The 13,224-nt window shown below is 36.1% G+C and overlaps 2 protein-coding genes across 7 annotated transcripts in view; both read left to right on the top strand.

Moving 5' to 3' along the window:
- Window positions 1-6,538, top strand: part of LOC107589617 (galectin-3) — a 15,292-nt gene extending 8,754 nt beyond the window's left edge. Inside the window, exons 2-6 of the mRNA XM_016278119.1 lie at window positions 3,418-3,428; window positions 3,528-3,800; window positions 3,957-4,045; window positions 5,038-5,206; window positions 5,709-6,538. Of these exons, the coding sequence (XP_016133605.1) occupies window positions 3,423-3,428; window positions 3,528-3,800; window positions 3,957-4,045; window positions 5,038-5,206; window positions 5,709-5,867 (696 nt within the window). The 5' untranslated portion in view covers window positions 3,418-3,422 and the 3' untranslated portion in view covers window positions 5,868-6,538. The remainder of the gene's footprint in view (window positions 1-3,417; window positions 3,429-3,527; window positions 3,801-3,956; window positions 4,046-5,037; window positions 5,207-5,708) is intronic.
- A 1,792-nt stretch (window positions 6,539-8,330) lies between these two features.
- The window catches only part of LOC107589614 (F-box only protein 34-like), a 27,797-nt gene continuing 22,903 nt past the window's right edge, over window positions 8,331-13,224 (top strand). The window contains exon 1 of one of the 6 annotated variants that reach the window (XM_016278112.1): window positions 8,331-8,351. The gene's annotated coding sequence lies outside the window, so the exon portion shown is untranslated. Of the gene's footprint in view, window positions 8,352-8,519; window positions 8,753-9,230; window positions 9,251-11,969; window positions 12,205-13,224 lie in introns of those variants that run through there. The other 5 variants (XM_016278109.1, XM_016278115.1, XM_016278114.1 and 2 more) reach the window with 5 other exon arrangements.

Below are 13,224 nucleotides of genomic sequence, written 5' to 3'. Positions count from 1 at the left end.
TTTTTTGTCTGGCAGTGGCAGCAGATATGCGATCAAATTTCTAATTTGAGGCTGTATTACGTCGATTCTGACACCCAACATCACAACAAGATGATATTTTAAGCTCCTTATGTAGCTGAATCTGTGCTGGTTTGAATGGGCCGCCTCCAGTTTCCCCTTTGTTTTGCTGCCTCCAGCTAGCGCGGTGACGTCGCTGACCCTAGTTACCTGTGGTTGACCTGGCCGTGCGTCACTCAGAAAACAACAGGCCAATCAGAAGAGAGGCTCATGAATATTAATTAGACAGGCCAAAATCGACCTGTTCTCAGCAGAGCTCCTGAGAGAGGAGCTGTAAAAATATATTGAGAAGGTTTTTGGTACTTATACTGCAAATATATATTCTTAAGGACATCAAGACTTAAAATAAAACTCCAGAAAGGTGTAAAATATGTGACCTTTAATATGTGCTTCAAAAGATATTGTCAAGGATAACACCCAAGCTCTTAACCTGCATTGAAGGATCAATTGTAGAACCATCGATACATATAGAGAAACCACTGGTCTTTGACAAATTATTTTTAGTACCTACAAGAAGCATTTCTGTTTTGCTATTGTCAAGTTTAAGAAAATTGCTTGAAAACCAAGCTTTCAGACAAACAGTTAGAAAGAGAGGATGGAGGAAGTTTAGAAGTTAGTTTTGAAGACAGGTAGAGCTGGGTGTCATCTGCATAACAGTGAAAATGGATACCATATTCCCTGAAAATCTTTCCAAGTGGCAGTAAATAAATTATAAATAATAAAGGACCCACAACTAAGCCCTGGGGGACACCTGTAGTAATACGTGATGACTTAGATTTAAATTGTGTGAACCAAGCCAGAGAAGTACCTACAATTCTAATTGGCCGCAGTTTAATAAGATTTTGTGGGAAATAGTGTCAAACGCTAGTTTAATCGAGAAGAATTAATATAGATAGTAGTCCTGAGTCAGCCTCTACCAATAAATCATTAGAAATTTTGATAAGGGCAGTCTGAGTACAATGATAATAAAGAAAACCTGATTTAAATTGTTCATATAGATTGTTCACTGAAAGATGATTGTGTATATAGAGAAACCACTGGTCTTTGACAAATTATTTTTAGTACCTACAAGAAGCGTTTCTGTTTTGCTATTGTCAAGTTTAAGAAAATTGCTTGAAAACCAAGCTTTCAGACAAACAGTTAGAAAGAGAGGATGGAGGAAGTTTAGAAGTTAGTTTTGAAGACAGGTTGAGCTGGGTGTCATCTGCATAACAGTGAAAATGGATACCATATTCCCTGAAAATCTTTCCAAGTGGCAGTAAATAAATTATAAATAATAAAGGGCCCACAACTAAGCCCTGTGGGACACCTGTAGTAATACGTGATGACTTAGATTTAAATTGTGGGAACCAAGCCAGAGAAGTACCTACAATTCCAATTGGCCGCAGTTTAATAAGATTTTGTGGGAAATAGTGTCAAACGCTAGTTAAATCAAGAAGAATTAATATAGATAGTAGTCCTGAGTCAGCCTCTACCAATAAATCATTAGAAATTTTGATAAGGGGAGTCTGAGTACAATGATAATAAAGAAAATCTGATTTAAATTGTTCATATAGATTGTTCACTGAAAGATGATTGTGTACCTGAGACGCAACAACCTTTTCCAGGATTTTAGATAAAAATGTCAAATTTCGAAATTGGACGGAAATTATCAAAGTTATTTGGATCTGCACCTGGCTTCTTGAGTACAAGAGTTATTAATGCAGTTTTAAATGAATAAGGAACAGTGCCAGAAATAAGAGAAGAGTGAATAATATCAGTGCTAAAAGGTGAAAGAACCGACAGACAGACTTTAACTAACTGAGTTGGATTGATTTAGATTTCCGAATAACTGAAGATATCTCTTCTATTTAACTTTCAGTAAATTGTGAATCAGTATTACATAAACATTACCATGCTAAAATGAATCTGTGATATACGTTCTTCTTACATTATCAGTCAAACATCTGTATACACTTGAGTGAAGGATTCAAATCAGTCTTCATATTCACTTTTGAAAGAAAGATTGTACTTTTGCTAGTTTTAAACATGTCTTCATGTGATTCACAGGCCCAGTAAAACTACTGACGAGTCTAAACTTGCTGTGTTCAAGTGGCAATTGAATGCAGATTGCACAATAATAAACTCTTGCTACAGGGGAATAGTTTAGATTGATCTGAGGTTGTAGAGATGTATGCTTATGTGCAACTTTTCAGTGTGAATATTTGTACAAATATTCCACATTCTTACTTTAAAAGCCAAAACATGTTAGTCATGTAAGTTATAATGCACCCAAAGCCATTTCAAGGGAACTTTATTTAATTTAACATGCATCTCTGTTAAGAGCGTGCATTTATTAAGATTCATACAGGGTTTATTAATAATACTGCATTATCTGCTATTGTAATCATCATGCATCCCCTCTGGCTCACCATTCATACAGTGCAATGGGTGTGGTGGGTGGTTTCATGGACGAGTGAGTCATTGAAGCATGTAATGTACTCCAGGGAACCAGTAATAAAATGTATATCATATTTAAAACAAACATTGACAAAATGTATTGGTGTTTTCAAAAACTGCTTTACTTTTATCACTTAAATGCACCCTTATTAACCTTAGTTTATATGTTAGAGACTATGTTTTAGTGGAAAGATTGCCCTTGTGCATTCAGGATTGTGAATCTACTTAAAGAAATAGTTGACCCAAAAATTAAAATTAGTTGAAAATGTTCTTACCCTCAGGCCATCCAAGATGTAGATGAGTTTGTTTCTTCATCAGAACAGATTTGGAGAAATATAGCATTATATCACTTGCTCACCAATGGATCCTCTGCAGTGAATGTGTGCCGTCAGAATGAGAGTCCAAACAGCTGATAAAAACATCACAATAATTCACACGACTCCAATACATAAGTTGACATCTATTGAAGTGAAAAGCTGCATGTTTGTAATAAATTTTTCATTAGGATGTTTTTAAATTCAAACTGTAATTTCTGGCCAAAATACGAGTCGTTACAAGATGTTAATAGATGGACTGGAGTCGTCTGGATTACTTGTGGATTATTGTGATGCTTTTATCAACTGTTTGGACTCTCATTCTGACGGCACCCATTCACTGCAGAGGATCCATTGGTGAGCAAGTGATATAATGCTATATTTCTCCAAATCTGTTCTGATGAAGAAACAAACTCATCTACATCTTGGATGGCCTGAGGGTTAGTAAATTTTCAGTTTCATTTAATAAAATAATTAAATGATAAATAATTATCATTAGACATCAGAATTTTAATTTTAAAAAAAGGATCTTCTTACAGTATAGCAAGGCCAGTGCATAATGATTTGTTTTTGCAAACTTAATGTCTTCTCTCTGTTTGAATTTCAGATATCATGAATGTAAGTACATTTTATCTCTTCAGTCATTTTTAATTAACACATTTATCTAATTTAGCACAACAAATTCCATGTTATAATTTCTATTATGTTCCGTTTTAGCTTTCAGATGCCCTTGACTTCCCACAACAAAATAATCAGCAGGCAGGAGGCCCAGTATGGCCCGGCCAACCAGCCAACCCCACCTGGCCTGGTCAGCCCGCTAACCCCACCTGGCCTGCACAGCCAAACCAACCGGCCTGGCCAGGGCAACCATACCAACCAGCATGGCCTGGGCAGCCTGGGCAGCCTGGGCAGCCTACAGCTCCTGGGTGGCCTGGACCTGCACCACAAACCGGCCCTTATGGTGCTCCTGCCCAAGCTCCAAGAGCGCTAGTGAGATGTTTTCACTCTCCTTGGATTTGTACAACCATCATAGAGTTTGTTCTATTGTCTACATTTTAGATCTTGTTAAAGTGAATGTTATATTAAACACAATACAGTGGTTCTTGGTTTCTGCTCTTTTACTAAGTATTTAAATTTTTTTGCAAGACTGTGCCATTTGACCTCCCACTGCAAAGTGGAGCCTATAACAAGATGCTCATCACCATCGTTGGAGAGGTCAAACCCAATGCTAATAAGTAAGAACAACAACAACACATACATGTATACAACAGTTTAGCAATGATCTGTCATTGATGATACAGTACATAAACTATTTAATATTTAAGCCTAAATTTAAGATTTATATGTTGAATTCCATATATAATTTCCATCCATTACACAGCTTTAACATTAAATAATAAGCTTAATGTGAAGCATATATGTCAGTCATACATAAATGAAACACGCACTGGTTTATTATTAACTATTTGCATCTATTTAATTTTATTTAAATAGTTTTTCAAAATGCATTTATTCAAATGACTTCGAATCAGCATAAATCTTTTACTGTAAAAACAATTACACTCATTGAGTTAGAAAGTATGAATACCGTTAAAATATGGCTAGCTGTGGAACAAGCAATATTCAATTATGAGATTGAAACAAATTGAGTTTGAGGATAAATATATTAACCTGGTTATTGTGTTTTTAAAACACATTAGTACTATTATTAGTACTAATACTACTGTACTAATACGACTAATAATTATCATCAGTACTGATAATAATTAGTATTATTAGTAGTAATACAACTAAAAATTATTATTAGTACTATTACAGAAATCATACTTATGTATGACTGACAAATATGCATTACATTAAGTTGATTAATTTATGTTAAAACTGTGTAATCCACATGGATGGAAATGTTACATGCGGTTCAAATACATATATCTTAAATTTAGGCCTAAATAATTTTTTTAAAGTTTAATATACATGATAAAGTACATAATGAATTGTGTTGTATTGATATATCTTGGTGAAAGATTACAAAGACAAACATTTTGCTTGTAAATAATGTGCACTGATGAATTGTGCACAATAAGACCAGGAACATATATTAAATTAAGAAATTAAACACACCCAGTTTTGATTTCATCATCATTGTCTAAAAATTGTGACAATCACCTTATTTGTAACATTCCTGTGTATTCCATGTGTGTATTCTTATGTTTTCTCCCCCAATTAGTTTCACAGTTAATTTAAAGAGAGGCAACGACATTGCGTTTCATCTAAACCCCCGATTCAATGAAGGCGGAAAGCGAGCGATTGTGCGAAACAGCATGATTGGAAACCAGTGGGGCAGAGAAGAGCGCGAGCTCCCCTCCTTCCCGTTTGTCCCAGGAAAGCCTTTTGAGGTGAGCATGGCATCAAACTATTTTGTTTCTTTTTCATCTCAGTGGTTTTATTATAATTTTGTTTTTAAAGATTTATTTATGGCGTTTTATGCCTTTATTTAGATAGGACAGTATAGGTCGACAGGAAGTGAAGTGGGTGAGAGAAAGGGGGATGGGATCGGGAAAGGTCCACGAGCCGGGACTCGAACTTGTGACGCCCGAAGCGCAATGGCCGAATGGCGCTGTATGTCGGCGCGCTGCCCACGAGGCCATTTTGAACAAATGTCTTAAATATTTACTGTCGGGCCCTCATTGTGTTTAAAGACATTAGATAGCTCGTATATCAGATAGCTGGATGTCGGTGTAGAAAAGCAGAAAAGGGGGCCCTGAAATAGCATCACTAAAAATACTGCAACAAAAAAGAAAACATTGTTTTGTTTTGTCCTGCCATGTTCGGTCAAAACTACATGCTCTGTTGCATGCTTGTTCAATTGCAACTGATTAAATTTGCTTTTAATTTCAGATGAAGATCTTATGCACTGACACTGAATTCAAAGTGGCTGTGAACAAATCGCACCTTCTGGAATTCAAACATCGGATCCGTGAGCTCAACCAGATCAGAGCTCTTAGTATCTTCAGTGATGTCACCCTCAGCTCTGTAAACGTGGAGACACTGCAGTGAAATCATACTACAGATTCTGGCTTTGTCAAGTCTTTTAACAATGAAATGTGCGATGATCTATTCAACCACATGTGCAAATTACTTCACCTCCAATAATCATCATTTTTAAACACTGCGTGTGTCAATAAGAGTTTATATTTCCTACAAATGCTAGAGTGATATCAATTTGCAAGCAAATCCTGTTTTTCCTCAATGCTGTAGTTAGCTTTGCCACATCTAGGTGGGCCTGTTACTATCCGAGAAGGGTTGGTTTGTCATAAGGTTCAATGATGGGGTTAAAGGAAAGGAATATTTTACAGAAAATTAGCAAAATTAGATTTATATTGATATATGATATTGAAGTACCATTGTTTATACACTTGCAAAATCTGCTACATTTATGATGCTGCTGAGAATAATGGTGGTGATCATAGTGGGGAATGTGATACTGGCCAGTCAAGAATAGTGCGTGATTAATGAGAAATTAGAACTGGAATAAAATCGGATCACCTTCAACTGTAATCAGTGCCATAGAAGGTTTTTCTTGGTTTAACGATCCCATGATTAAAGAAACAACAACAGATGTAAACACTGAGTTGTGTGCATGTAATTACATTCCTCTGTGAGATCTGTGTATTACACTTTTACTGCCAGCTCCTAATATAAATAAAATGACAGCAGCGTAAACTGAAGTCAAGGCAGTGTTACATTTTTAATCATGGAAACAGTCTGTCGGAGACGCCCTGAGAGAAATCTAATAGACCTGACCTCAATTATGCAGAGGTCTATTTATAGTGCCTCAAGCACCTGATGACTCTTCAAAGACTTGAACCCTGTTGCAGCGCACAGATGAAACCTCCAGCATTGTATAACTAATGTGCACAAATTTCAAGAATGTTCCTTTGTGTCGTGATTGTGTTTTTGTGTATCTTAGATCACAAAAGCTATCTTAACCCACTCATATTATATCATATTATGTTATAATGTGTATTTTCTTGTATTTTCTATCAGAAAAATGTGAGATTCCTCAAATATGGTAACTTATCTGTCAAATTGGGCGATTAAAAAAAATAGTTTTTTGTTTAATTACTTATGTAACAGAAACAGAAGCCCAAATCAGTGCAATTATAATAATAATAATAATAAAAAGCAAATAAAACAAAGTATATAAACTTTTTTTATTTCACAATTTTGGGTTTCTATTTCCAGTGTTGGGAGTAACGCATTACAAGTAAAGCGAGTTACGTAATCAGATTACTTTTTTTCCAAGTAACTAGTAAAGTAACGCATTACTTTTTAATTTACAAGAGAATATCTTGAGTTACTTTTTCAAATAAGTAACGCAAGTTACTTTTTTTTTTCCAATTTCTTGACTGGCAGCTCTCCTGTCCCCATGCTGTGAAATCAGAAGATGTTACTGTAGTTCTAAAATAAATATGAATATGCATTAATTCATCTCACTCACAAAAAAAAAAAACACAGATTCAGTATTCCTCAAAATGAATAAAAATAATGCAACTCAGAATATGACGCAAACCTGCAATAATTGAATGTTAAACAACACAAATATCCTTTATGTATTTATTCCCATTCTATTAACCAATGCCTTTGCTTCTGAGCTTCAATGATCCAGTTCAACCATACTAATAAGCACAAATTACTCTAGACAAACATTTCTCTGTCTTTGTTTATTGCTGAAGTATGTTGAACTTTCTTCTTCTGTATTCTATACGGACGTAAATTGACTTTTCCTTCAGCCTGAGGCTTATTCACTTCATTTTTGGTGAGAAAAGGTTTTTATATTTGCCAAAAATATAACTTTTTTAATTTTAAAAACAAACAAGCAAGCCCTGTCCAGATTTAAAAAGTACCGCAAAAGTAACGTAACGCATTACTTCTCATAAAAAGTAACTAAGTAACGTAATTAGTTACTTTTTTTATGGAGTAATGCAATATTGTAATGCATTACTTTTAAAAGTAACCTTCCCCAACACTGTCTATTTCTATATATTAAAATCATTAAATTCATCAAATCATCCTATTGGACAGAAAAGGTATATTTTTTCTGAAAGAACGTATATTTTAATGGTTTATTACTGCTAATAAGAAAACTGTTCCCGCAATGGCTTCCAAAAATGTATGCAATTTAAAAACCCACATCTTGCCCATCTCAAGCAGTGCTCTATATATATATATATATATATATATATATTTCTGTTCTGGGTGGATTCGTGCAGGCTCGCGCGCGTGTCTTTATGCGCGTGCACGCAATATATGAGGCAGTGCCCGCTGCGCGCTCACCTGATCTGATCACAAACACACACGCACACGCACGCACGCAGACAGACGTGAAGCATTGAGACCTGAAGGACACACGACTTAAAAATAATGACAAGATGAGATGAAGTCACCCCAGTAAAGACAGAGGAACAAGGCGACGAAGAGTTTCTCCCTTCAGCAGAGAATTCACTTCTCCATTTCGACTTTTATTCTATTTTTGCTCAGGTCAGTTTCTAAATCTTCAATTTCCTCATGTTTGGCGTATTACTCTTACGTGTCAGTCATAAGTACCTTTATATGTAGCTTTAACTGAGTTTGAATGGCTTTAGCTTGCATCTAAAGTGATGAAAATGTATATGCGCGTATGCGCGTGCACGCAATATATGAGGCAGTGCCCGCTGCGCGCTCACCTGATCTGATCACAAACACACACGCACACGCACGCACGCACGCACGCACGCAGCCAGACGTGAAGCATTGAGACCTGAAGGACACACGACTTAAAAATAATGACAAGATGAGATGAAGTCACCCCAGTAAAGACAGAGGAACAAGGCGACGAAGAGTTTCTCCCTTCAGCAGAGAATTCACTTCTCCATTTCGACTTTTATTCTATTTTTGCTCAGGTCAGTTTCTAAATCTTCAATTTCCTCATGTTTGGCGTATTACTCTTACGTGTCAGTCATAAGTACCTTTATATGTAGCTTTAACTGAGTTTGAATGGCTTTAGCTTGCATCTAAAGTGATGAAAATGTAGCATTTATTCTGTGTTTTTCCCCTGTTGTCTCGGTTTGGCATATGCTGAGCGGAACTAGCATTTAATAAACACCCCCAAAACAGGACATACATCCTTTTCTAGACTTTAAGTGACTTATTTTTGATGAGTTATTTATTATGCGTGTGTATGTAAGCGCATATAATCGTTCAAGTACTTTTTTTCTCTCTCTCTCGCTCTCTCCTTTAAAGAGCAGATGTATATGATAGCGTTTCTGTCAGTTAGCTTTAGTGCTAATGAGGATAGACGCCTCAATATTACATTTATTATTTTGAGTTATTTTTTTCTATTTTTTATCGAGATTTATATATATATTTTATGTTCAGCGACGTCTTTTTAAAGGGTACAAGTAAGTGGAAATTACTCATGTTTAACTCCCTAATTAATGACTTGTCTACTTTTTTGGTGCAATGGCCTGTTCCTGTTTTCTGTTATTTATTTTCATTTAAGTTTCAGGTCTATATGTATTCATTTAATAAAGTGTATCTTACATTTTAGAAAGTTTTAAGCTAGTTCAGATGTACAAGAGTTATAATGGTTCTTGGTAAATAGTTTTTTTTCAATGGGCAAACATGCTGAATTAAACCCATGCTAAGTCCTGTTAAGAAGATATGACCACAAATACATGCTGATTATGAGGATATGATTTTTATAGAGATCTTTCTACCTTATCAAATTGCTGTCATTAAACCCAAACACTGACACATCATGGTGTCCATGTGCATTAGCTGACCCGAGAAAACATGGCAAGTTGTTGGAGGTGAGTGAGATGCTAAAGTAGCAAAGAACATATAATGTTTAACTACTTGATTAGACTTCTGAACTTTGTCCCTGTGCAAGGTGTTGACACCAGCACATCAGTCTCAATGGATGCAGAAAAAAATGTAACCGATTTTGACCGATAGATTAGGTAAATTAATTTACTTATTAATTGCATTGTTTGTACAAAGTAAAAGTTACTTACAAGTATTTTTTAAGCTATTGGCATTCGTTGTCATTGCAGAAAAATCAGTTTTGCATATTGATTATCGGACACTTTCGAAGCATGATATTTACCAAAATCAGTCATACAAAAATATATATATTTTATTTTTGTAGTGTGTGCAAGCTTGCCTTCCTGAAGTCAAGCTTGCAGCCAAATTTTGATCTGAAGCCTGACTTGTTTTTAACAGGTCAGTTGTTTCCAACAGTGGGCTTATCTGCAAGCTGTGTTTTTCCATAATGGGGGGGGAGGAGGAGGAATGAGCATTTTGAAGTTTTGGTAATTGCAGATCAGGAGTGCAATGAGTGGCTTTTATCTTTGCTGGTCAGCTGTTATGCGGCATGTCAAAACCAGGCCATACGTCCCGTTAAAGATGTGCATTTACTTTTTCAGGTAATTTTTTATTTTTTTAGGTGGGTTAATGCGTCAAGGTGTCAGTGCTTTTTCTTATGGAAGGTCTTTTAAATATAGATTTCAGTCATATCTTTGTGAACAACTGGAGAGTTGCAGAACACATGAAGTTGTTTTGAAGCAAGCACACATTTTGCAATACACAACCTAGAATGTCCAACACCAACCTGACCAGTAAATGACTTTTAGACAAGTTAGTGTGATACAGAGGGATACTTTAATTGTATCGTGATTATATTAGGGCTGTCATCATTAACGCGTTAACGCATGCAATTAATTTTACAATCCTTAACGCGTTAAAATAATTGAATGCAATTAACGCAAAATTACTCAAGCACAATTTCTATTCTAACCCTTTAACCCAATTTTGCTTCTCTGCTTGCGGTTAGATAGTTTTAAGCCGCTAAACTCCGGGAAAGTTTTCAGTCCAATGATCCAGTAAGCGAATGCATTCAAACAATCCGTCCAAAACAGCGTTAATATAAAGGAAACCAGGCTGACTACATCAGAGAGAACAGAGACTCACGTTGCGTTTTCAGTGAATTATTCATTCCAGTGTGTTTCTTTAAAACACGAGCTCTGTCATATTCTGTGACGAGCGCGAGCCCTCACACGTCGCGCTGTGTGAAGTACAGGCTGAACGGATTGTCAACACATCCCACCGCTGTATGGCCAGATGAGACACAAACTACGACTGGATAACCAGTCTTGCTAGTAAAGTTTTAATGGATGAAGACTGCAATCAAGGTAAAGACAGTTGCGGGGGTGTACAGGAGTCGTACAGTAGTATATGTGCACAGATCGCACATTGTATTTATGCACAGGCACAGAGATTTCCGTACATTCACGTTGTTTCCACACCCGTTCACGATAATGTTTTGATTTGTCATGTTTATGTTGCTGTGTTTAGTTATACGGAATGGATCCGTGTATTGTAGTAGATATATGCAGTCAGCAGGCGATTGGTTTAGGTTTTTTTTTGGCATCTCCATGTGGTCCTGTTCCGTATCACAACTTGGCTTCTCTAAAATGTAAAAAAGCTCTTTGCTGTTGCACTGTACACATACTATAAAATTCTAGTTTTTTTTCTTTCATATGTGCTTATATGGGCTCCTTATATCATTTGGTTCTTTGGTGTCCTTTTGGAGTTTCTAAGTGTCCTTTTTTGGAAAGATGTCTAAATTTATCTTGGAAAAAATCTTCCAGATAATATAGATTTTTGAGAATCACCCTTCAATCTTTTGGTTTACTTTGCTGGATATAGCAAATGATAACAAAATAAACATTTGAAACAAAATAAATAGTCTACGCTTAATTTCATGAAGTGTGCTATTAATCACAGAAAAAGGATGTGATTAATTAGATTAAAAATTTTTAATCGATTGACAGCCCTAGATTATATGCAAATTAAGTTTTTGGTGTTTTGACAAGTTATTTTAGTTATACCACAAATCTAGCATATAGTCTTGGACCATTTCTAATGAGTAGTTTAAACAGTTCCTCTTATCAGGCCAATCAAGAGGTTGGTTTATTTGGCAGGCATTTTAAGTTTATTTGGCAAGCAAAAGTATTGATTTAAGCAACTAGTGTCAATGTGAAACGTGCAGAATTGCAGCAGCCCTCTTTTGATGGCGCTTTTCTGTCTGCCTTATGCAATGCAGTGAGAATATACCTAGTTTAGTGGGCACTTCATAAAACACAATTGAGCCCGACCACCTGTTTGAACGCAATGAGCTATTGTGAGGGAAGTCTGACAACTGGACCGCTAAAGAAAACCTGTTTGGCCACTCGGCCTGGAGTCATGTGGCAAACTAAAGAGAAGTGTAAAGCAGAAAGGTGTACCTTACCTCACTCTGAAAACCACTGAAAGCTTTTATACAAACCTTTCGCAGGGAAGAAATACCCAGCAGGTCTGGACAAGCTTTTGTCTTGAACATAGGCAGGTCTGCAGTATAGTGTGTGGTTGGGATTGCATTGCCCCCTTTTGAACTGAGGTTTAGTGTGTTTTTCATCAAGCATGAAATGCTTTGAAGTATTTGTGGGGCAAAATTTTTGCGCTGTGTCTGACAAACTGCATTATTTGGGTGGATTGTGAAATCCTGAGCCTTTGTTTCCCACAATTATTAATGCACTCTTAATGCATGCAGGTTTCCCGTCAACCTCTGACCGAGTCTTTGTTTTTGTTTGATATAATGTTTTTGGTCTGATACTTTTGTGGGCAGAAGTGCACAATAGAGATACTAAACTACACACTTTTAAAATTCAGCCAGTGACTCGCCTGAATGACTAATGGGGGACTGAATAATTGGGCTGTTCTTTCCATATTTACAATGACAAAATCCTGTATACAAGCTGACCTAATTTGGTTAGTTTTGTTTAAATGGACAATATTGTGTTAGTCAATGAAAATGTTCAGATTATTATTATTATTATTATTATTTTAATTGAAAGGTGGACAGTTACCAGTAGGGATGTAACGATTACCGGTTTGACGATAAATCATGATAAAATTCCCGACTGTTAGTATCACCGTTTCATATTTTAATTATCATTAAAACCGTATTAGATTACCGTGATTTGAACAACTCACGATAAATAAATACTGTCCAGCATAAAGCACTGTTTTAAGTAACAGTCTCACATACGCACAGCACGCAGAGTAGTTTCGTCTATCACAGTGCGTTTGACATTGAGATGTCTTAGGCTTAAATGGCTTAAAATTACTTTAATATTTAAACTGACAAGACTTAAAACACGTGAGAATGAAAAACTTTCTCGAGGAAGCAGCACTGGCCTGATCGTTAAGATAGTTTTGGGGGGCTAAGGTGACAGATAAGGGGGCTGAAATCCACCTAAAAAGAGTTTAGAACCGCCCCTGGTATAGCGTGCATAATTATACTGAAACATAAATATATAACCAGTTTACCTGA

The sequence above is a fragment of the Sinocyclocheilus grahami genome, unplaced genomic scaffold, assembly GCF_001515645.1.
Source record: "Sinocyclocheilus grahami isolate Dianchi unplaced genomic scaffold, SAMN03320097.WGS_v1.1 scaffold118.1, whole genome shotgun sequence".
Classification (NCBI taxonomy): Eukaryota; Metazoa; Chordata; class Actinopteri; order Cypriniformes; family Cyprinidae; genus Sinocyclocheilus; species Sinocyclocheilus grahami.
This window is presented reverse-complemented; position numbering and strand designations above follow the sequence as displayed.